The following is a 24,222-nucleotide window of genomic DNA, read 5'->3' as shown; positions in this document are numbered from 1 at the left end:
CTGGCCACTGTGTGTCCTCGGCGCCCCGTGCTGCCGCTCTGGTCTCTTCCTCCTCAGTTCCAGCATAGACTGAGCTGATGGAACGAAAAGGAAGGGCCGCCCCTTCCTTAAACCAACTGAACCGCCCTTCCCCCCTCAGCTAACGGCGCGAAATTGCGCCTATAACACGGGGACGCGCGCGCCCGCCGACGGGGGGGGAAGGGAGCCCACGAGGAGGCCAGCGTTTGCCTGTCATCCAGGCTAAAGAGGAAGAACCGATACAGCATCGCCTGGAGGCTTGCAGGTAAGCACAGCTCTCTGAACACACACACACACACACACACACACAGCCTCACTCAATGCTTTTCAATACTACCAGGGAGGTCACCTCTTATGGGGAATAACACATAGAGCCATCCTATCATTAAGATATGCGACTTACTTTGCCAGATGCAGCGCATAACTTTAGGCATGTCCCCTGTGACCCCCCAGAAAAAACCTGCTAAGAACCAAGTTCCGCAAGTTTCCCCTCACTTACCTGCTCCATGCCGCAGGACTTTGCCAAGCAAGAGGCCCAATCTTCCCCCATCTCCGTGGGGCTGTCTAGACCTTCAGGCCCTGGGTTCCTATGAAGGATCCACTGTCCTGGGCCCATATAGCACCCTGGCAACAGAAACATTAGGCCCCCAAAAGGTTTCTAAGTTCTGGGCCCAGGGTCCAGCTCTCTAAAAAGAAAAGCATTATGGGCTATACCCCAAGGGTTTGGGGTCCGGTTACTGACCACTTTAGCGCTGAGGCCTTTGGACAGAACCGGTTAGCTCACCTAATCCCAAGGATGCGGAGGCAAGCTAAACCATGACCAACACCTAAGACACTGGCGTAAAAACTGAGGTACTCCTCCTATGGGAGGGGGTTATATAGGGAGGGGCATTTCCTGTTTGAGATTGCCAGTGTCCATCACCTGAAGGTACTCCATATAACCCATATAGTAATGAATATGCCGCTCTGTGTCCCGTGATGTACGATAAAGAAATATGCAAAATATAAGCGTTTCAATGAATTTCTAGGGGAATAAAAACATGCCAAAAAAAAAAATGCACAAATATCTGCACCACTTGAGCTGCCAAAATATATATTTTTTGGGCTATAGGTGACTTGGAGTGGAGATGTGAACCAACTTCATTAGAGAATGATTTTTTTTTTGTCCTCCAGCATTTTGGAGCTTCAGGCTACAAAACGTTGAGCTGTGAATGGAACCTGAAGAGGGTAAAACCTTCTGGGAAGTCAAGTGGTTGAACACTCTAGATCATGGGTCTTCAAACTACGGCCCTTCAGTTGTTCAGGAACTACAATTCCCATCATGCCTAGTCATGTCTGTGAATGTCAGTGTGTTACAATGCCTCAAGAGATGTGTAGTTCTACAACAGCTGGAGGGCCGTAGTTTGAGGATCCTTGATCTAGCTGCTGGATCACTGCTCCTACCACTGTTTCACTCTCACCTTCCAGGAGTGTCCAGCCACCAATATTAGAGTTGGACATAGAACCTTACCTGTGGTAAAGCATAGACCCTTACCTGTGGTAAAGCATAGAACCTTACCTGTGGTAAAGCATAGACCCTTACCTGTGGTAAAGCATAGACCCTTACCTGTGGTAAAGCATAGACCCTTACCTGTGGTAAAGCATAGACCCTTACCTGTGGTAAAGCATAGACCCTTACCTGTGGTAAAGCATAGACCCTTACCTGTGGTAAAGCATAGACCCTTACCTAGAACCTTACCTGTGGTAAAGCTCTGTCTATGGCTATTGCAGGTCTGAAGGTCTCCTCTGCTTGGAAGACCTCTTGCAGTTCATACGGTTGGGTGTCAACTGTTCTGTTGCTATGGAAGCTTGACTGTCTGACCGGAATGGGCTCGCCCTGGGTTGGTCTGTGTATGGCGCTGCGTTCCTCCAGGCGTTGTGCGCTTCCTGGAGGCCTGTATACCTGAGCTGTAGGTCTCTGCGTTCTGATGAGAGAGATCGGCTTCTTCCTGGGATGTATGGAACTTTCTGAGCTGAAGCTCAAGTCCTCATTGAAGGCGTCGTCCATGTCCAGTTTAATGTCAATGATGTCCTCCGAGGGGGACAAGTCCTGGAGGGGTTTCACTGCGGATGTCAGGCGAGCGGCTATGGCGGCATCAGTAGACGCTCTACAAATCAAACATTCACACAGCAATTCATTAGAATTTCGCCGACAGACACTAACAGATGTTAACCATGGCAGATCTGTATTGCCAAAAAAACAATAACCGCTTAAATAATGAAGTGTATCTAAATCCTGGGCCGGCAACCCGTCTATTGTGGGAAGCCAACAGGTAGATCATAATCAGGGCTGCGTACCAATGCTTTTCAGAGGACACTGCCAGCGGGGGGGGGGGGGGGGGGGGGGGGGGAGAGAGAAAGGTGCCATAACCCTGGTATCCTCTTCAACAGCGGGTGGTCCGCCTTCAGATAAAACTGGTCTCTGCAGCGGATTTGCCGCAAGCTCACTTTTATCCGGGATGGGAGAGGGCCCACCCCCCTCCGGTCGTCTTCGCTGCTTACCGGGGTCCTCTCCCCTCTGAGGCTGGATGCTGAGTGAGGGAAAGATGGCGCCCACTGGGGTCCATAACAATGGATGCAACGTCAAACTTCACTTTAGCCCAATGGTCTTAAAAAGGGGATTTTTTTAATTTTTTTTTTAAAACAAAAAAACATTTTTTTATTGCATTTTTGTGTAAATGTGAGATCTGAGGTCTTTTGACCCCAAATCTCACATTTTTAAGAGGACCTGTGTGACAGACTCACCCGGGACAGAGGCTTTTGGAGGGGAATGAATGCTCGCCTCTTGTCTTGCGATCATGGGCACTGGCATTTGGGGGAACTGTGCTCTTTGTGAGCTGTATGCCTGGGACCCTGTATATGCCATTAGAGTGACCGATTCATACTGTTGGGACATACAGTGTAAGGAGATGCTAATGTCATCCCCTCCAGCCATCTGTCTGTCCTCTGTGCAAATTGACCTTGCTATTGTGTGAAGATGTCCTGTGTTTACACTTATGATAATGTGTATTGTATAGCAGGTGAGCGAGGAGACGGGACGTCTACCCTGAGAGGACATATCTACGAGTCGCCTAGTCTGGGTAATGATTAGTTAATTAGCTCATGTTAATTTATGTTCTGGTTACCTCCTCTTAAACTGTATATAAGGTTGTATTGTTGGTTCTATTAAACACTCCGTGTTCAGCAGACAAACAAGTCTCGTCTCGTTGTGTGCTTGTGAGCAGCTGGAATATGTGATGATATCTATATCCAGACTGATAGAAAGCGGTATATGATGGAAGCACTCAAGCGAAGTGTGGGACGTTCTGTTACAACCTGTCATGCTTTTTTTCTATTACAAGGGATGTTTACATAAAAGCTTTTTAAAAAGGAGTGTAAAAGTAAAGTTAAAGGGGGTAAAGGTAAAAAAAAAAAAAAAATTCCCTAAATAGCTTCCTTTACCTTGCAGTCCTCCTTTACTTACCTCATCCTTCCATTTTGCTTTTAAATGTCCTTATTTCTTCTGAGAAATCCTCACTTCCTGTTCTTCTGTCTGTAACTCCACACAGTACTGCGAGGCTTTCTCCCTGGTGTGGAGTGTCGTGCTCGCCCCCTCCCTTGGAGTACGGAGAGTCAGGACGCCCACTAACACACAGCTCCTTTCTCTATCTGCAAGGTAGAGAGCGTCCTGACTCTCCTGTAGTCCAAGGGAGGGGGTGAGCACGACACTCCACACCAGGGAGAAAGCCTCGCATTACTGTGTGGAGTTACAGACAGAAGAACAGGAAGTGAGGATTTCTCAGAAGAAATAAGGACATTTAAAAGCAAAATGGAAGGATGAGGTAAGCAAAGGAGGACTGCACTGAGGTAAAAGGAAGCTATATAGTTTGAAAGAAAAGAAAAGAAAAAAAAAAAATTACCTTTACAACCCTTTAATAAAAAAAATCTGCCTGTCCTGCCGAGCTTGTGCGCAGAAGCAATCGCCGTCGCTGCGATCATTAGAGCAAAAGCAATCATTTCAGCACTAGATCTTCTCCAACTGAAAACTGGTAACCTGTATAGGACATTTTTAAACGTCTCCTATGGAGATTTTTAAAAGTCAAAGTTTGTCACCATTCCACAAGCGGGCGCAATTTTGAAGCATGGCATGTTGGGTATCAATTTACTATGCAATTTATTCCCTAGGAGTATAAAAAAAATATATATATATATATAAGTTTGGGGGTTCCAAGTAATTTTCTAGTAAGAAAAGTCTGAAAATAGGCCCCCGGTCCTTAACTAGTTGCTGTATTTATTTATTTTTTACCAAAAATATGTAGAATACATATCGGCCTAAACTGAGGAAAACATTTTTTTATATACTTTGGGGGGGGGGGGGGATATTTATTATAGCAAAAAATAAAATAAAATAAAAAAAAAAACACTTTTTTTCCCCCCCAAAACGTTCGCAGTACTTGTTTATAGCGCAAAAAAATAAGACTGCAGAGGGGTTCAAATATCAGCAAAAGAAATCTCTATTTGTGGGGAAAAAAAGGACGTAATTTTGTTCGGGAGCTACGTCGCACGACTGCGCAATTGTCAGTTAAAGCGACGCAGCGCCGAATCGCAAAAAGTCCTCTGGTCTTTGGCCAGCCAAATGGTCTGGGGCTCAATTGGTTAAAAAAAAAAAAAAACACACAATTTAAAATTAAAATCACTTTCACAGGAAATGTAAACATCTTTTGTGATGGCAATAGGCTTATGACAGGTCCTCTTCTGGAGGAATGGGAGAGCCCCGAGCAAGCCGTGAAAGGCGGCAGGGGGTGGACGTCCTGCTGCTTGAAATAGCATGCAGCATTTATGTTTGAGGATTAAAAAAAGCCCCAAAAATGCTCCTCTCCATCGAAATGAATGGGAACCACCTCAAATACCCTGCTAATAGTTTTTGGTGCAGTTTTAGAGTCCTTTAAAAACCGCGCAGCAAATACGCTCCATTAACGCATAGGTGTTTCACTGGCAGTTTTGAAGCGAAACAAATGTAGTACAGAATTCACACATCACCTGTCAGAGCCGCGCTGTACTTGAGAGCTGCTGGGCACCACGCTGTGGAACATCTCTTGCCGCTGTGGCTGAGGCTCTCTCCCAGAATCCTCTCTGCCCTGGCTCTTCAGGGGTGGCATGCTACTATTGAAGATGATGGCCTCTGAGGCTTTCAGGCTGTTGGATCCTGGAAGAGATGAGGGAATTGCCTTAATATCATTATGGTGTGTTCCAGCAGTTGCAGAGTGAACCAAGTAAAAGGCATGCAAGCGAGTCACTTAAAGCGGAGTTCCACCCAAAAATTTAACTCCCGCTTTCCAGAACCCTCCACCCCTCCGGTGACACATTTGGCACCTTTCAGGGGGGAGGGGGGTGCCGATACCTGTCTAATACCTGTACCAGGTATTTGCACCCACTTCCGGGCATAGACTTCCATGGGAGACTCGCCACTGACCCCCCCCCCCCCCGCTGTCTCCTGGGAAACACACTGTTCCCAGGAGAGAGCGGGGACCAGTGACAGCGCACCGCGCCACTCGCGCATGTGCAGTAGGGAACCGGGCAGTGAAGCCGCAAGGCTTCACTTCCTGATCCCCTCACCGAGCATGGCGGCGGGAGCATCTGAGGACCGAGCGGTTGCTCAGCCTTATCTGCCGACATCGCGGGCGTGCTGGACAGGTAAGTGTCCATTTTTTAAAAGTCAGCAGCTGCTGTATTTGTAGCTGCTGGCTTTAAAAAAAAAAAAAAAAAAAAAAAAAAATTTGGGTGGACCTCCACTTTAAGCCATTCATAGACGGATCAAAATTTGTCCGGTTTAGCAGGAACCAGTACAATTTCAATCTATGGGCAGGCTTGTTGTACTGAATTTGATCGATTGACTTCATTACAACCAGCCCGTTTTCTTTCCATACAGTCACTGCCACCATCAGCACTGATCATTGTATTCTGTCTGTGGGGACTCCCTCTGCACTGTGGTATTCTGAAGATATTGATGGGAGAACCAAGCAATTTTCTTTCCTTCAACCTGTGGTTGAAGGGGGAAAAAAAAAATGCATAATGTATAGCCTGCCTTAGATTACAAGGCCAGAATTACAGCATGCTGCAAGCTCTGTGTAATGTCCATAAGAACATGAGTTTACTTGCGCATTACTAATTTACTGACATATAGAATGGAAGTCACTCCACTTCCCAAAATTACATTTTTCCAAAACTGATTAACCCTATACCAACCCAGCCAAAAATATGCAATACAACTATCCTTCCCGTTTCCTCAGACCAGGGTCAGTGTAGAGCTGCACGATTCCGGTCAAAATGAGAATCACGATTCTTTTGCTAAGACTAAAGATCACGATTCTCAAAAACTGAATGCCAGAACCCCCCCCCCCAAATAAATAAACGTGTGATTTATCTGAAAATATGAATATATAAAAAACAGACCAGCGATATGTCTATAATATTAAAGACCATATAACTCCTATGAAAAAAAGCAGAATCAAACTTTGATTCTGCTTTTTTCATAGGAGTTATATGGTCTTTAACATTATAGACATATCACTGGTCTGTTTTTTATACATCAGAAGCAGTACCGCCGGCAACCACTGGGTGGCGCATGGATACACACTACAGTTGTACAGATCTGCAAGAGAAGCCCAGGCATCCATCCAGCGGTGCAGGCTGCTGACGTCGGTTCCAATATCAGCGCCATTTGCGTTCCATGCTGGTTACGTGTAACCGGCTGTGAAACAGAAGAATCGCGGGTCATCCCGCGGGGAGAATCGAGATCGCGATTAATCGTGCAGCTCTAGGTCAGTGTAATCTTCTCCTGCAGGCCCCACATCCAATCACTGTGCAAATCTTCCCCTCCATAACATTTACAAAGTTCACTCTTCCTTAACCAATGACACCACCAAGTTACTATTCACTGCCTTGTTATCGCAACTATTACGACTTCATCCCAGGAACAGGGCTAAAAGCCAGACCGTTGTTACCGAGTGTAGGATGAGGAAGTCATGTATCAGTTTGGAATGCAAACACTGTTCAGTAGTACTGACCTGGAGTGACGGCACGTAGCTTATCCAGCACACCCTGCAACCTGAGGACAAATGAGAAGAAGAGTAGCAGAAGTTAGAGTAGGGGTGAAGTCATTTATTTTAAAATTACACCAGGCACCTAAAAACAAAACAAGAGTCTCCCATAGTGTCTTTGCTTAAAGCGGAAACCAAATCTTCCTATCCTTTACAGCCAAGAATGCTGCCATCTTAGGCTGCATTCACACCTGAGCGTTTTGTCGCCTGAAGCGCGACGCCCCAAAACGCTAGAGGGGAAAATTAAAATTAGCCCTTCATAGTACAAAAAAGCAAATCGCTACTGTAAATATTACTTTCAATGAACAAAAAAATGAACCCCTTACAGTAGCAATTATTTTCTTTTTTTGTACTTATTTTTGTTTTTTTAAACTCATTAGGAACTTCATTAGGAACTTCATTAGGAACTTCATTAGGAACTTCATTAGGAACTTCATTAGGAACTTCATTAGGAACTTCATTAGGAACTTCATTAGGAACTTCATTAGGAACTTCATTAGGAACTTCATTAGGAACTTCCAGCTATCGTGGAAGTTCCAGCGCAGGCGCAATCTGAGGTACCGAGATGGTTCCGGCTAACGGGAAAGTTCCTTCAAGGACTGCGCAGGTGCAAACTTGCTGATCCGCTCCGTGTGAAAGGGCCCTAACTCAAAACATGCAACCTGTAGAATTTTTTAAATGTCGCCTATGGAGATTTTAAAGGGTAAAAGTTTGTCACCATTCCACGAGCGGACGCAATTTTGAAGCGTGACATGTTGGGTATCAATTTACTCTGCATAACATTATCTTTCACAATATAAAATAAAAAAATTGGGCTAACTTTACTGTTGTCTTATTTTTTAAATAAAAAAAGTATTTTTCCCCCCCAAAAAAGTGCGCTTGTAAGGCCGCTGTGCAAATACGGTGTGACAGAAAGTATTGCAATGACCGCCATTTTATTCTCTAGGGTGTTAGAATAAAAAAATATATATATAATGTTTGGGGGCTCTAATTAGAGGGAAGGAGATGGCAGTGAAAAAAAACACATTAGAACTGCTAGAACTAATGTAATGCCAAACAGCCACCACAAGATGGCTCCAGATCACAGAAGGCCTGCAGGCAGGCGCAAAGCCGCAGCCTCAGAATCCTGTGTCTCCGTGCGCTCCCACCTCGCGATCGCGGCGGGCCTGCGCCGGCCGGTAGATGAGGCCGCGGCGTTGCGGCCTAAGCTTCCTTCTGTGAAGGCCGCGGCCTCAATTACTGGTGAGCGCCAGGTCACAATTTCTTGTCGCAATTGCAACCGGGCGCCCATATTTTTTCGAGCCCTGGGTTAATATATCCATCTATAACCACCAAGCCCCCAACAATGTCATCAAGAGATCTATTAACACCATGACATCTATAGTCTCCCTGCCATAGTTACCTAGTGTAATAACCACTAAGACATCAACAACTATAAGTTATAGACCCCGCGATGACCACCAAGACTTCCCACTATAGCCACCGAAAACATCCATAAGTATTGAGAGCCCACAAAAACCATCTATGGCCACCAAGACCTACTACTACAGCATGAAGTAAGAAGACGCATATAGACGGTGTTACCATGTGGTGAAGCGTATGGTGTTATTCCCGAGGAAGAGCGAGAGGTCATCAGTCATCTGCTCCTGACTCTTCTTATTTGCTACCATCACCATGATGTAATCCGGGAGCTCCTCATCTGGTGGAAGGAACAAATACATATATAAAGGGTTAGAACTGTTGATTTGCAGCACTGGGGTACTATGTGCGAGTTCCATTGGTGACACCACCTAGAATATGTACGTTCACCCTGGGTGGGCTCCTCCCACAATCCAAAAACATGACAGTACAATGACTGGTAGATTAACAGAACAGCAAGCAAAAGAAAGATCTGCGCTTAGGCTTTCACATCTCGTCTGGGATAGGGTGCTGGGATGTGTTCAGAAAGCCATGTACAGTACACCGCTTGCTTGCTATCCAGTGTCGTACTAACTGGGGTACAGTCTGCCCCAAGTGCCACGCACGGGGGGGGGGGGGTGAAGAGGCTGTCAGGCGGCAAAGTATGCAACAGTCACAACAGGGCAGGCTTGGTAGCGCAGCGGCGATGTGACATGCTGACAACGCAGGGAGAGCCCAACAGGGTATGGGGGTCCCCGGGCCGGGTGTGGACTGTACCGCTACCCGGTGACACAATGAACTGGCTGTCGGAGCAGGAGAAAGAAAAACACCGTCTCTAGCTCTTTTGTACAGCAGGAGAGGAGGAGACAGCGGTGCAAAGGACAGGAAATGCTGGAGGAGTAGCAGGCGATTGGTTGCTAGGTGGTCCTAGCAACCAATCATTATCTTGTGAATATAAAAGGGCAGAGTTATGCAACATGCAGGGGGTCCAAAGCTGTGGGGGGGTGCGCTATGTAATGTAAAGGGTTTCAGAGGTGCAAGGCGCTGTGTAATGTGCAGGGGTCCAGAGGTGCAGGGGGGCTGTGTAACGTGCAGGGGTCCAGAGGTGCAGGGGGGCTGTGTAACGTGCAGAGGTGCTGTGTAACGTGCAGGGGTCCAGAGGTGCAGGGGGGCTGTGTAACATGCAGGGGTCCAGAGGTGCAGGGGGGCTGTGTAATGTGCAGGGGTCCAGAGGTGCAGGGGGCTGTGTAACATGCAGGGGTCCAGAGGTGCAGGGGGCTGTGTAACGTGCAGGGGTCCAGAGGTGCAGGGGGGCTGTGTAATGTGCAGGGGTCCAGGGGAACGGTGTAATGTGCAGGGGGGGGGGCTGTGTAATGTGCAGGGGTCCAGAGTGCTGTGTAATGTGCAGGGGGGGCTGTGTAATGTGCAGGGGGGGGCTGTGTAATGTGCAGGGGTCCGGAGTGCTGTGTAATGTGCAGGGGAGGGGCTGTGTAATGTGCAGGGGAGGGGCTGTGTAATGTGCAGGGGTCCAGAGATGCAGGGGAGCTGTGTAATGCGCAGGGGGGCTGTGTAGTGTGCAGGGGTCCAATTGTGGTGAAGGGGGTACAACGTAGTAACACAAATATATTGGGGGGATGCAGAGGTATGCAGGGGGCACAGTGGGGTGTTTTTACATTTTAAAGCTGGGGGGGGTGTGCCAGATATAGGATCCGCCCCAGGTGCCAAATGCTCTAGGTACACCCCTATTTCTGTCCGTACCCTGACCCGTGGTAGGTGGCTCTGGCACATGCCAACTGTTATTTCCCAATCATTATTCTGAGCAGCTTGTGTGTGTGTGATGAGAATAGAGTGTAAGCTCCTCTGAGAGGAGACTGGATAGGAAGGACTCACCAACATACGCTCCCAGCTCCTGCAGCTTCCCCTTTATCGCCGTCTGTGAGGAAGAGAGAATGGTGAGAAGTTATAGAGCACAGGAAAATGTACAACGTATCCACAATCTTGTAAATCTTTTCTTCTATCTTTTCATGTGACAACACTGAAGAAATGACACTTTGCTACAATGTTGTGTAGTGAGTGTACAGCTTGTATAACAGTGTAGATTTGCCGTCTCCTCACAATAACTCAACACACAGCCATTATTGTCTAAACCACTGGCAACAAAAGTGAGTACACCCCCAAGTGAAAATGTCCAAATTGGGACCAATTAGCCATTTTCCCTCCCCGGCGTCATGTGACTCGTTAGTGTTACAAGGTCTCAGGTGTGAATGGGGAGCAGGTGTGATAAATTTGGTGTCATCGCTCTCACTCTCTCATACTGGTCACTGGAAGGACAACATGGCTCCTCATGGCAAAGAACTCTCTGAGGATCTGATATAAAGAATTGTGTCTCTACATAAAGATGGCCGAGGATATAAGAAGATCGCCAAGACCCTGACACTGAGCTGCAACACGGTGGCCAAGACCAACCAGCGGTATAACAGGACGGGTTCCCCTCCCCCTGCCTCGCCGTGGTCCACCAGAGAAGTTGAGGTCACGTGCTCAGCATCATATCCAGAGGTTGTCTTTGGGAAATAGACGTATGAGTGCTTCCAGCATTGCTGCAGAGGGTGAAGGGGTGAGGGAGGGGTCAGCCTGTCAGTGATCAGACCATACGCCGCACACTGCATCAAATTGGTCTGCATGGCTGTCGTCCCAGAAAGGAAGCCTCTTCTAAAGATGATGCAGAAGAAAGCCCACAAGCAGACTAAGGACATGGATTGCTGGAACCATGTCCTGTGGTCTGATGAAACCAAGATAAAGGTATTTGGTGTCAGATGGTGTCAGGCGTGTGTGGGGGAGGGGCCAGGTGAGGAGGACAAAGACAAGTGTGTCTTCTCTACAGTCAGGCATGGTGGGGGGGGTGTCATGGTCTGGGGCTGCATGAGTGCTGCCGGCACTGGGGAGCTACAGATCATTGAGGGAACCATGAATGCCAACATGTACTGTGACATACTGAAGCAGAGCATGATCCCTCCCTTCAGAGACTGGACCGCAGGGTAGTATTCCAACATGATAACGACCCCAAACACACCTCCAAGACCACCACTGCCTTGCTAAAGAAGCTGAGGGTAAAGGTGATGGACTGGCCAAGCATGTCTCCAGACCTAAACCCTATTGATCATCTGTGGGGGATCCTCAAACGGAAGGTGGAGAAGCGCAAGGTCTCCAACATCCACCAGCTCTGTGATGTCATCATGGAGGAGGGGAAGAGGACAACAGTGACAACCTGTGAAGCTCTGGTGACCTCCATGCCCAAGAGGGTTAAGGCAGTGCTGGAAAATAATGGTGGCCACACAAAATATTAACACTTTGGGGCCCAATTTGGACATTTTCACTTAGGGGTGTCCTCACTTTTTTTTGCCAGCGCTTTAGACATTAATGGCTGTGTGTTGAGTTATTTTGAGGGGACGGGAAATTTACACTGTTATACAAGCTGTACACTCACTACACAACATTGTAGACACAAATAGGTAGATTCAGTAAGAGTTAGGCCGGCTTATCAGTAGATAAGCCGTCGTAACTCAGAATCTACGCCGACCTATGTTTAGGTGTATTCTCAAACAGAGATACGCTTAAACATATCTAAGATACGACGGCTTGCGCCGTCCTATCTTAGATTGCAATATTTTGGATGCAATATTTTGGATGGCCGCTAGGTGGCACTTCCATTGCGGTCGGCGTAGAATATGTAAATGAGGAGATACGCCGAGTCACGAACGTACGCCCGACGCAGTACTTTTTTACGCCGTTTACGTTAGAGATAGGCCGCCTAAAGTTAGAGCTTAGCCCTAGTGGAATAGTAATGTCAAGTACGGCCGCCGTTCCCGCGTCGAAATTCGAATTTTTTACGTCGTTTGCGTAAGTCGTTCCGTGAATCGGGATTTACGTTGTTTACGTCCACGTCGAAATCAATAGGCTCGTGCGCCGTACTTAGCCGCAATGCACACTGGGAAATGTAGGCGCCCGGCGCAGTAACAAAAAAAATGTCAAAAACATGAGGTCAAGCCTTATTAACATAAAACACGCCCCCCTTCCACACATTTGAATTCGGCGCCCTTACGCCCGCCCGTAACTTAGCAGGCAAGTACATTGAGAATCATGCACTTGCCTAGCTAACTTACGGCGGCGTAGCCTAAACACGCTAAGCTACGCCGCCGCAAGTTTAGGGCGATGTACGTGAATCTACCTTAAAGTGTCATTTCTTCAGTGTTGTCACATGAAAAGATACAAGAAAATATTTACAGAAATGTCAGGGGGGTGTGTGTGTGTGTGTATATATATATATATATATATAATATATACAGATTTTAACTTGTAAACAACAAATATCAGGAAAGTCCCCGGGTCAGTCATTTTCAGGTCTAAAATTTTTCTATAACGTGGAAAAACAGCTCTGGCAGGGAAACGGTTGGAGTTTCAGTGGATTATAAACCTATAGCTTTCATATATATATATATATATATATATATATATATATATATATATATATATATATATATATATATATATATATATATATATATATATATTCCCTGGTGGTCCTGCCATTCAGGTCCCTGTCCAGGCATTTCCCATCATAGGGTGACAACGCTCTCACCCTGTCCCCCAATTCATTCCTGTGTTGTCACCTGGCTTCCAAATGGAGTAACCACACATGGCCCATTGGGGTCACCATTAGGAAATGCAGCCATGAGGGGAGTGCCATGTACACAGGAAGTGGGTGTAAAAAAGGGGGTCACTACAAGGTGAAACCAATAACCAGAGCGGTCCCCCCTCTCACAGACCAGGCTATAGGGTACATTCAGTCACATACCCGGATCTTTCGGCTGATCTCGGTCCCGATCTCCATGGCTCCTCCGGTCACCAGGCCCCCAGCTGTTCGGAGCAACCTAAACTTCCGGTCCGGCGATCACGTGACAGCGACATCCGGCGGAGTGGAGGAAGAACTGCATAGGTAGGCGAGCCCCGCCTACAGCCATCCCTCGGTCTGCGCATCTGACCCCGCCTCCTGCCGTAACACGCAATAGCATCGCGTGTCATTCGCCTCCTCTGGCCACGCCTTTTTACCTGTCAATCACCGCGTCTGATCCCGCCCTCCCTCGCCACAAGCGTGCCAATCATCGCCCCTTGGCCACGCCTTCCGTAAGAACGTATATATATGGCTCCCAACTGTCCCGGATTTGGAGCAAAGTCCAATTCTGTTCCTCTTTCCCCCTCATTTGTCCCACACGTTGGTCGGATCTCTATCACTGTATATAAAATACACTTTTTCTCTTCCAAAAATTGCTAAACCTTTCATCTGACTTCTAAATTGCTGCATTAGTACATTTTAAAACCCAATATAAAGGAATAGTGGTGGTTTAAAAAAAAAACACTTGTGAATTTAATGAACCTTTTTTTGTTTTTGGTTAATTCTCCTTTAAGGGGGTGTGGCAGGTGGGCGTGTCCTATGCCTGCATACATTTTCTAGTAGGTGTCCCTCATTCCATCTCAAAATGTTGGGAGGTATGACGTAGGGCCAACCATCTGTCAATCACCGCCCTTGACTCCACCCCACAACCAGCTACCCAACATCGCGTGCTAATCATCTCATCTGGCTACACCCCCTATAAGAACGCATGGCCAACATGCCTGTCAATCACCGCCCTTGACTCCACCCTGCAACCAGCTACCCAAAATTGTGAGCTAATCATCATATCTGGCTACACCCCCTATAAGAACGCATGGCCAACATGCCTGTCAATCACTGCCCTTGACTCCGCCCCGCAACATTGCGAGCTAATCATCACATTTTCGATGTCACATTTACGCAGTAATCAGTGCAGTTTTATAGCACTAATTGCTGTGTATATGTGAATGGTCCCAAAAATGTGTCAAAAGTGTCTGATATGTCCGCCGCAATGTCACGGTCACAATAAAAAATCGCAGATCGCCGCCAGTTAAAAAAAAAATGCCATAATTCTATTCCCTATTTTGTAGACACTAGAACTTTTGCGCGATTTTTTTTTTACCAAACATATGTAGAAGAATACGTATCAGTCTAAACTGAGGGAAAAAAAAGTTTTTTTAAAAAAAAATTATGATATTTATTATTTTTTTAAATTGTCGCTCTTGATTTGTTTATAGCGCAAAAAAAAACCCAGCAGAGGTGATCAAATACCACCAAAATAAAGCTCTATTTGTGGGAAAAAAAGGGAGTCAATTTTATTTGGGAGCCACGTCGCACGACCGCGCAATTGTCATTCAAAGTGCGACAGAGCTGAAAACTAAAAATTGGTCTGGGCAGGAAGGGGGTGAAAATGCCCGGTATGGAAGTGGTTAAAGGTGATTAATAAATGTGACAAACACAACACTTATTTCAATCATTTATTCAATTTATATTAAAATGATAGCATAGTTCAGCATAACAAATGTACTGTATTCCAGATCATAACACACAAGAACATAATAAAAAGTATTTTTACAAATTTGTTTCACAGCTGTCACTGTGCCCACCCATAATCGGTGCAAATAATTAGATAAAAATCTGTTACTGGGCAGTCTCTCCAAAATAGTTATGTGAACATGGGAACTGGAAAAAAAAAAAAAAAAAAAGCTGATTGACTGACAGTGGACTAAAAATCAAAATCCATCATGTAATAATAATAATAATAATAATAATAATAATAATATATAAACAATAATAAATATAAAAACAACAATACAATAAAAAGGTAGTAGTAGTAGAAGGATTTGTAATTATAATAACAAATAATATAATAAAAAATAATAATAAAAAAAACAGTAGTAAAAATAATATTCAAACAAATAATAATACAATTTAAAAAAATATAGTCGTAATAATATATAGAAACAAATATAATAATACAATAAACATTAATAGCAGGATGATTTGAAACAATAACATTACAAAAAATGCTAATATAATAAAAAATATAATACAATAAAAAGTAGTAGTAATATAATAACAAAAAATATAAAAACAACAATACAAGAAAGGAATTGTAGGACTTTAAATGAGGCTATTGACTTGTGGAGGTAAAATGGTTTGTAAACATTATTATTTATTCATTACAATGTTATGAAACAAGTAAAAGAGTAGTTTCATATATATATCCATACATACACATGGCATGAACATAATATAGTAGTTTAATATTAATAATGATAATATAATTCATTCAAAATATATATATTTTTTTAATCAAGAAATCTTAAATTATTCTACAAAAATGTCAGGAACTTAATTAAAATAATACTAATAATAAAAAATATAGAAATAATATAACAATAAAAAATATTTTAAAATAAAATGAAACTTCATTATGTTAGAAAAATATATGACTAACAATAATAATACTAATACAATAAATAGTCATTCTAATACTACTACCACCACCATTACTACTACTGCTACTACTACTACTACCAATATTAAATAATAAAAGTGTAAATAAGAAAAAATTAAAAAATGCAATATATAAAAAAATATTAATAACAATAAAAAAATATTTTTGATAAAAAAACATGTATTATGATATTAAAAAAATAAAATAAAATACAAATGTGACTAGCACCTAGCATCTCAACAAAGTAAAAATGTTACCACTGACTGCTTTGCTCCAAAACTTAGTTTTTTTCACTTTTTACAAACAGATTCCAACCCTTCCCAACCTGCAGCAGCCCCTCAGCCCTGAGTGCACCCCTAACTCTCAGTGCACCCCCAGTACTGAGCGCAGCCCCCCAGCTTTAAGTGCCAGTCCCATCTCTGAGTGCAGCCCCACAGTACTGAGTGCAGTCTCAGCTCTGAGTGCACCCCACCAGCTCTGAGTGCACCCCCAGTACTGAGTGCACCCCCCCAGTACTGAGTGCACCCCCAGCTCTGAGTGCAGCCCACCAGCTCTGAGTGATCCCCCAGTACTGAGTGCAGCCCCCCAGTACTGAGTGCACCCGCAGTACTGAGTGCAGCCCCCCAGCTCTGAGTGCACCCCCAGCTCTGAGTGCACCCCCAGTACTGAGTGCACCCCCCCAGTACTGAGTGCACCCCCAGCTCTGAGTGCACCCCCCCAGTACTGAGTGCACCCCCAGCTCTGAGTGCAGCCCCCCAGCACTGAGTGCAGCCCCCCAGCTCTGAGTGCACCCCACCAGCTCTGAGTGCACCCCCAGTACTGAGTGCACCCCCCCCAGTACTGAGTGCACCCCCCAGTACTGAGTGCACCCCCAGCTCTGAGTGCAGCCCACCAGCTCTGAGTGCACCCCCAGTATGATTAAGCATTGACACTCAATGCGAAACGCGTCAGCTGTTTATCCCACTGTGTGCTGATATCTGTAGTGCATTTTTTCCTGTACCCAATAAAGGGCACGTCTTTTTTCAAGTTACTGGAGTGCGGCTGTCCATATCCTTATTGTTTTTGCACATCCTGTGCATTGCCAGCACCCATCTGCTTCTGAGTGGACATCAATTACCCTAGTGAGCTCACCTGGAGCGGCAGCTCTCTTACCTGCAGCCCCACAGTACTGAGTGCAGCCTCAGCTCTGAGTGCACCCCCAGTACTGAGTGCACCCCCCCAGTACTGAGTGCAGCCCACCAGCTCTGAGTGATCCCCCAGTACTGAGTGCAGCCCCCCAGTACTGAGTGCACCCGCAGTACTGAGTGCAGCCCCCCAGCTCTGAGTGCACCCCCAGCTCTGAGTGCACCCCCAGTACTGAGTGCACCCCCCCAGTACTGAGTGCACCCCCAGCTCTGAGTGCAGCCCCCCAGCACTGAGTGCAGCCCCCCAGCACTGAGTGCAGCCCCCCAGCTCTGAGTGCAGCCCCCCAGCTCTGAGTGCACCCCCAGTACTGAGTGCACCCCCCCAGTACTGAGTGCACCCCCCAGTACTCAGTGCACCCCCAGCTCTGAGTGCAGCCCACCAGCTCTGAGTGCACCCCCAGTACTGAGTGCAGCCCCCCAGTACTGAGTGCACCCGCAGTACTGAGTGCAGCCCCCAGCTCTGAGTGCACCCCCAGTACTGAGTGCACCCCCAGCTCTGAGTGCACCCCCAGTACTGAGTGCAGCCCCCCAGCACTGAATGCAGCCCCCCTGCTCTGAGTGCACCCCCAGCTCTGAGTGCAGCCCCCCAGTACTGAGTGCACCCCTGCTCTGAGTGCACCCCCCCAGTACTGAGTGCACCCCCTGCTCTGAGTGCAGCCCCCCAGCTCTGAGTGCAGCCCATGCTGCTGTGTATTATAGATCCCTGATTGCCTCTATTTCTGTAATGCCCCATAGCTGAGAGCAGCTGTCCCATCACTAACATTCCCAGTGCCTGGCATACCAACCCCCTGACATCATGGGCAGCCAGTCTGGGAGTCCTCAGATCCCTCCGCCCAGGCACTACTTTCCTGCCCCTCAGTGCTCTATTGTCACCCCGTGCAGCTCCCTGTGGCCAGCACAGCTGTCATTCACTGTACAGGGATCAGTAAGCTGCTGGATTCCATGCTGGGGGCTTTGTGAGTGAGCTGTGACCTCCCCCCCTCCTCCTCCATGGCGGAATGATCCTGGCCAGCTCCCCCAGGCAGGAAGTGGAGCCTGTAGCTGGAATCAGAGGAGTGCACACTTTGGCTTGATATGGAGGAGTGCAGTTTGCAATGCTTATAGAGGATCAGCAGCCAGGCAGGCAAGGAGATCAGAGGAGTCTTCCCCACCTCCTGCAGAGACCCCCTGAGTGAGCCCCCCAGCTCAGCTGTGCGACAGGTAAGACTTTGATACTTTGTTGCTGCTGCTGTTACTTTGTATCCGGTGAGGGGATCCTGGAGTCTTGTGTGTGGATCTGGCTTATTGGAAGTTAGGCTGAAGGTTGCCTGGGCTAAATAAAGCTTCCATCAGGGCTGCTCCAGGTCCTGGCAGGTCATTGTATCCCTTCTGGGCTGTCAGGGAGAGGGGGGCAGAGGCCAGTGACAGCTGCCTGCTCTGCCCCTCCAGGACCTGCCCTTTGTTATTGTCACTTTGTCACCATCTGTTCCTGCAGGTATAGGACTCAGGTCCCTGAGTAGCTCACAATGTTGCCAATGTTTCATTTTTTATTTTTCATGTTGTTATTTATAAACAAGTTTGCAATGTTTACAAACATTAAGAAACAATGTGGCACATTGGAGAACATTAGGAAAGAATATAGCCCTGGCTTTAGGCTGCATTCACACCTAGACGTATGTTACCGCAGCGTATTTTGCCACGACAAATTGCGGCGTTTTGTCCCGTAAAATACGCCGCGGTAACATACACAGGAGGGGTGACAACATTGTCAGCTATGGCCAAAAGCCGCCTGAAAAAAAGGTCCGGGACTTGTTTGCAGGCGTACAGCGTTCGGCGTGGAGATGTGAACCATCTCCATAGCCGACAATGTAAACTCACCCCTCCAGCGTATCAGGGGCTGCTGCGGCGTCACGCTACAGGCGTATATACGCCTAGGTGTGAATGGGCACTTATGGTGGCCATACATGTAATGCACAGGTGTCAAGCACAAGGCCTGCGGGCCGAATCCGGCCCTCCGGGCCATTTCATGTGGCCCTCACACCTCCTCTTCTGCAGCTGCAGGAGAGCTCCAGCCAGGGGTGTCTTAATGAGTGGGCACGTCTGGGCACTGCCCAAAGCTGGTCCTTGAGCTCATGCTGCCCCGGAATTGGGAGTGCTGGGGGGATATCTTGTGTGTGTGTGTGTGTGTGTGTGTGTGTGTGTAGAGGGGTCAGAGTGCTGGGGGGGATATCTGGGGTGTAGAGGGGTCAGAGTGCTGGGGGGGATATCTGGGGTGTAGAGGGGTCAGAGTGCTGGGGGGATATCTGGGGTGTAGAGGGGTCAGAGTGCTGGGGGGGATATCTGGGGTGTAGAGGGGTCAGAGTGCTGGGGGGGATATCTGGGGTGTAGAGGGGTCAGAGTGCTGGGGGGGATATCTGGGGTGTAGAGGGGTCAGAGTGCTTGGGGGATATCTGGGGTGTAGAGGGGTCAGAGTGCTGGGGGGGATATCTGGGGTGTAGAGGGGTCAGAGTGCTTGGGGGATATCTGGGGTGTAGAGGGGTCAGAGTGCTGGGGGGATATCTGGGGTGTAGAGGGGTCAGAGTGCTGGGGGGATATCTGGGGTGTAGAGGGGCCAGAGTGCTGGGGGGATATCTGGGGTGTAGAGGGGCCAGAGTGCTGGGGGATATCTGGGGTGTAGAGGGGCCAGAGTGCTGGTGAGATATCTGGGGTGTAGAGGGGCCAGAGTGCTGGTGGGATATCTGGGGTGTAGAGGGGCCAGAGTGCTGTGGGGATATCTGGGGTGTAGAGGGGCCAGAGTGCTGGGGGGATATCTGGGGTGTAGAGGGGTCAGAGTGCTGGGGGGATATCTGGGGTGTAGAGGGGCCAGAGTGCTGGGGGGATATCTGGGGTGTAGAGGGGCCAGAGTGCTGGTGAGATATCTGGGGTGTAGAGGGGCCAGAGTGCTGGTGGGATATCTGGGGTGTAGAGGGGTCAGAGTGCTGGGGGGATATCTGGGGTGTAGAGGGGTCAGAGTGCTGGGGGGATATCTGGGGTGTAGAGGGGTCAGAGTGCTGGGGGGATATCTGGGGTGTAGAGGGGCCAGAGTGCTGGGGGGATATCTGGGGTGTAGAGGGGTCAGAGTGCTGGGGGACATCAGGGGTGTAGAGGGGTCAGAGTGCTGGGGGGATATCTGGGGTGTAGAGGGGTCAGAGTGCTGGGGGGATATATTTCCTTTTCTTTGCTGTACAGAATGATTGTTTATGTAGTTAATGCGGAGCTCCACCCAAAATGGGAAGCTCCGCTTGTCTGCCTCCTACCTACTTGATGTCTGTTTACCTGCACTGTCTCCATTGTAGGGGCCCCAGAGCATTACTTTGCCCAGGGGCCCATGATGCTCTTAAGACGGCCCTGGCTCCAGCCCTCCTTGGTGTGGTCAGTTTTTAATAGGAAAGCAGAGGGCCTGGCAGGAAAACCAGGGATTTCACATAAGGGAAGCAATACAAAGAGAACAGGACACTCTATCATACAAGTATATGGTACAGCAGCCGCATATCAGGAATATAAAATGTTGGGGGAACAAACGGTTTAATGTCACATTCCCCCCCCCCCCCCAAACATGGTGTGATTCTGCCATTTAAAAATTGTGTTACAGCTTGTCACCCAAAAAAAGAGCAGTAGCTTCTTTTGGGAGACAAAACACGCATATAGCAGACAATCGAAGTGCATGGGCTGCCCTGTGTGTGACGTTCCAAAATGCGTAAAAACTGCAAGCTGGAATATATGAACGGGGCCTTACTGTCACTTTCTTGTTTCGAAAGCTCCCACACCCAATAAAAAGTTGACATACAAAAGCGGGTGTCTACAACTTTTTATTGTCAGGACTTCATTTCTAAGGACTTCATTCAACTGAGACTTGTAGTTCTTCCATATGTGTAATTTAAGCACGCCGTCATATGACGTCCAAAAAGGGGATCTCTTATCCCGGGTGGACGTCATATGACGTCCTGGACTTTGTGCGGGGATATCTGAATGATGCCTCTATCATTTTTTTCCGGGGACAATCCTGCGCACCGTAAGAACGATCATAGCGGCGGTTCCACCGCTTGATCATTCTTATAGGCGGCGGGAGGGGACACTCCTTCTTCCGCCGCCATCCGGTGCTTCTCCCGGCTCTTCCGTCCCATCGGGGGCCCGGAAAGATGATCGCCATCCGCCGGATGTGCAGCATAGAGATGACTGGTGACCAGATGGTCATCAGTCATCTCTATGACCGTCAGAGGCCCGGGCGCGATGTGATGACGTCACGCCCGGGTACCCGTAAGTAAACAAACCGCAATTGCGGCTAGTAAGAATGAGATCTGTGAATTTTTTTTCACAATCTCATTCTTTCCAGCCTGGGGGAGAGATGTGGGGTCTTATTGACCCCGCATCTCTCCTTAAAGAGGACCTGTCACACACTATTCCTATTACAAGGGATGTTTACATTCCTTGTAATAGGAATAAAAGCGATCGAAAAAATTAAATATAAAAAAAAGTGTAAAAAATTAATAAATAAAATTAAAATGCCCCTGTCCCCGGTAGCTCGCGCCCAGAAGCGAACGCACACGTAAGTCCCGCCCACGTATGTAAACATTGTTCTAACCACACAGTGAGGTGTCGCCGCGTGCGTTAGAGCGTGTGCAACAATTCTAGCCCTAGACCTCCTCTGTAACGCTAAACTGGTAACCTGTAAACATTTTAAAGCGTCGCCTATGGAGATTTTTAAGTAACGAAGTTTGGCGCCATTCCACGAGTGTGCGCAATTTTAAAGCGTGACATGTTAGGTATCTATTTACTCGGCGTAACATCATCTTTCATATTTTACAAAGAAATTGGGCTAACTTTACTGTTTTTGTTATTTTTTTAATTCATTAAACCATTTGTTTTTTACAAAAAAAAGGCGTTTGAAAAATTATTGCGCAAATACCGTGCAAGATAAAAAGTTGCAATGACCGCCATTTTATTCCCTAAAAAAACACATATATAATGTTTGGGGGGTTCTGAGTAATTTTCTAGCAAAAGTAATGATGATTTGTACATGTAGGAGAGAAGTGCCAGAATAGGCCCGGTATGGAGGTGGGTTTTAAAGCCCGGTATTGAAGGGGTTAATAAAGATCCCTGGGCTGTGCTTTGTATTAGCAGAAAGAAGTTGAGATCAAACTGGATTTTTTGGGGATTGTGGAACAATTATCTTTAATTTGTAGTCTTTTGATGTCGTAACACCAACAGGGATTTAAAAGTGACGTCTTGACATTTATTGATGGTAGAAAGTTGTAGAATAATAGCAGAGAGTGCCAGTGATGGGCTGCAGAGATATACAGTCACCAGACCCCATGTCTTTATTTCTTTCACAATATTTTTATTGAATACAGTTAAACTCCCAAAACGGTGAACAGACGCCAAGGTCCGTGGCGGAAAGCGGATTGAGAATGATATCGCAGATAAATAGGCGTTTTATATGGTATAGCTAATAACTACAAACATAAGCAAAAGGTAACCAGGTGAGGCTTCCCCATTGCCTTAAAGCAGGGGTGTCCAAACTTTTTTTCTAAGAGGGCCAGATTTGATGAATTGAACATGCTTGAGGGCCGACCATTTTGCCTGACATTCTTTGAACCATTAAAATTTGGTCTAATGCCGCGTACACGCGACCGTTTTTCGGGTTGTAAACAATTAAGTTTTTAATGGTCTAGAAAAAAACTAATAGCCAGATTCAGAGAGGTTTACGCCGGCATATCAGTAGATATGCCGTCGTAACTCTAAATCTGCGCCGTCGTACATTTAAGTGTATTCTCAAATTGAGATACACTTAAATGTAGCTAAGATACAACTGCCTGCGCCGTCGTATCTTAGCCGTCTAGTTCCGCCGGCCGCTAGGGGCGTGAACGCTGATTTACGCCTAGAATGCGTAAATCAGCGAGATGCTCCTATTCACGAACGTACGCTTGCCCGTCGCAGTTAAGATACGCCGTTTACGTAAGGCGTTTTCAGGCGTAAAGTTAGTCCCACAAAAAGCAGGCCTAGCAAATGTTAAGTATGGCCGTCGTTCCCGCGTCGAATTTAAAATGTTTTACGTCGTTTGCGTTAGTCGTCCGTGAATGGGGTTGGACGTAATTTACGTTCACCTCGAAACCAATAAGTCCTTGCGGCGTACTTTGGAGCAATGCACACTGGGATATGTCCACGGACGGCGCATGCGCCGTTCGTTAAAAACGTCAATCACGTCGGGTCATGGTTTATTTACATAAAACACGCCCATCTCTTCACAATTTGAATTAGGCGCGCTTACGCCGGCTCATTTACGCTACGCCGCCGTAACTTAGGAGGCAAGTGCTTTGTGAATACAGCACTTGCCTCTCTGACTTACGGCGGTGTAGCGTAAATACGATAAGTTACGCCGGCTCAAAAATACTGCGCCCTACGTGAATCCAGCTATTACAGACCACTTTATGCTACAGGTAAGCCTATAATAAGGCTTACCTGTAGCTACCCAGGATATCTCCTAAACCTGTATGGTTTAGGAGATATCCCCTGTCCCCTGCATGTGCCGATGTCATCGCCACATGAGCACTGGGGCAAACTGAAGCACTGACACGTATGTGCCGTTGCTTCAGTGATCCGGCGGCTGCGCATGTGCGGGAGTGACTTCATCGCGGCTCCGGTCAATCACAGTGCTGGAGCCACAAAAATTCCGGAAGTAACCCCCAGGAGAGATGTGTAAGAGGGGTGGCGGGACGAGGGACGCTGCGAGGGCTTTGATGTAAAGTAAGTGATTCATAATGAGCTAGTATGCTGTGCATACTAGTTCATTATGCCTTTGTCTGTCAGTTCTTTTTGTTTTTAAGGGTTTACAACCACTTTAATGGATGGAAAAAAAATGACTGAAGTTCCACTTGTTGAAGTGGTAGTAAACTTGACCATAAAAAAATAAACGCTTAGTGCAAAAAAAAACAACAAAAAAACCCTGCTAACGATCTGATGTTGGTACATCGATCTCCCCTGCTGAGCTGTTGTGTTATGACAGGAGGATATCCCCCCCCCCCCCCCAGAACACTCCGGAAAGAATATTCCAATACATATAATTTTAATAGTTAGTAATAGTTAAAGTGGTCTTCCGCC

The 24,222-nt window shown here is 47.0% G+C and overlaps 2 protein-coding genes across 4 annotated transcripts in view; one reads left to right on the top strand and one right to left on the bottom strand.

Moving 5' to 3' along the window:
• ZC3H14 (zinc finger CCCH-type containing 14) overlaps positions 1-13,518 on the bottom strand; it is a 41,776-nt gene extending 28,258 nt beyond the window's left edge. For all 3 annotated transcript variants that reach the window (XM_040333791.1, XM_040333792.1, XM_040333793.1), the window contains exons 1-6: positions 13,387-13,518; positions 10,425-10,467; positions 8,721-8,835; positions 7,104-7,144; positions 5,077-5,242; positions 1,757-2,165 (exon numbers count right to left, since the gene is read on the bottom strand). In XM_040333791.1, coding sequence (XP_040189725.1) covers positions 1,757-2,165; positions 5,077-5,242; positions 7,104-7,144; positions 8,721-8,835; positions 10,425-10,467; positions 13,387-13,422 — 810 coding nt within the window. In that variant the 5' untranslated portion in view covers positions 13,423-13,518. The remainder of the gene's footprint in view (positions 1-1,756; positions 2,166-5,076; positions 5,243-7,103; positions 7,145-8,720; positions 8,836-10,424; positions 10,468-13,386) is intronic.
• A 4,435-nt stretch (positions 13,519-17,953) lies between these two features.
• PTPN21 (protein tyrosine phosphatase non-receptor type 21) overlaps positions 17,954-24,222 on the top strand; it is a 77,097-nt gene continuing 70,828 nt past the window's right edge. The window contains exon 1 of the mRNA XM_040333924.1: positions 17,954-18,306. The gene's annotated coding sequence lies outside the window, so the exon portion shown is untranslated. The remainder of the gene's footprint in view (positions 18,307-24,222) is intronic.

The sequence above is a fragment of the Rana temporaria genome, chromosome 13, assembly GCF_905171775.1.
Source record: "Rana temporaria chromosome 13, aRanTem1.1, whole genome shotgun sequence".
In the NCBI taxonomy this organism is placed as follows: domain Eukaryota; kingdom Metazoa; phylum Chordata; class Amphibia; order Anura; family Ranidae; genus Rana; species Rana temporaria.
The sequence above is the reverse complement of the archived record's forward strand: the minus strand, read 5'-3'. Positions and strand labels throughout refer to the sequence as shown.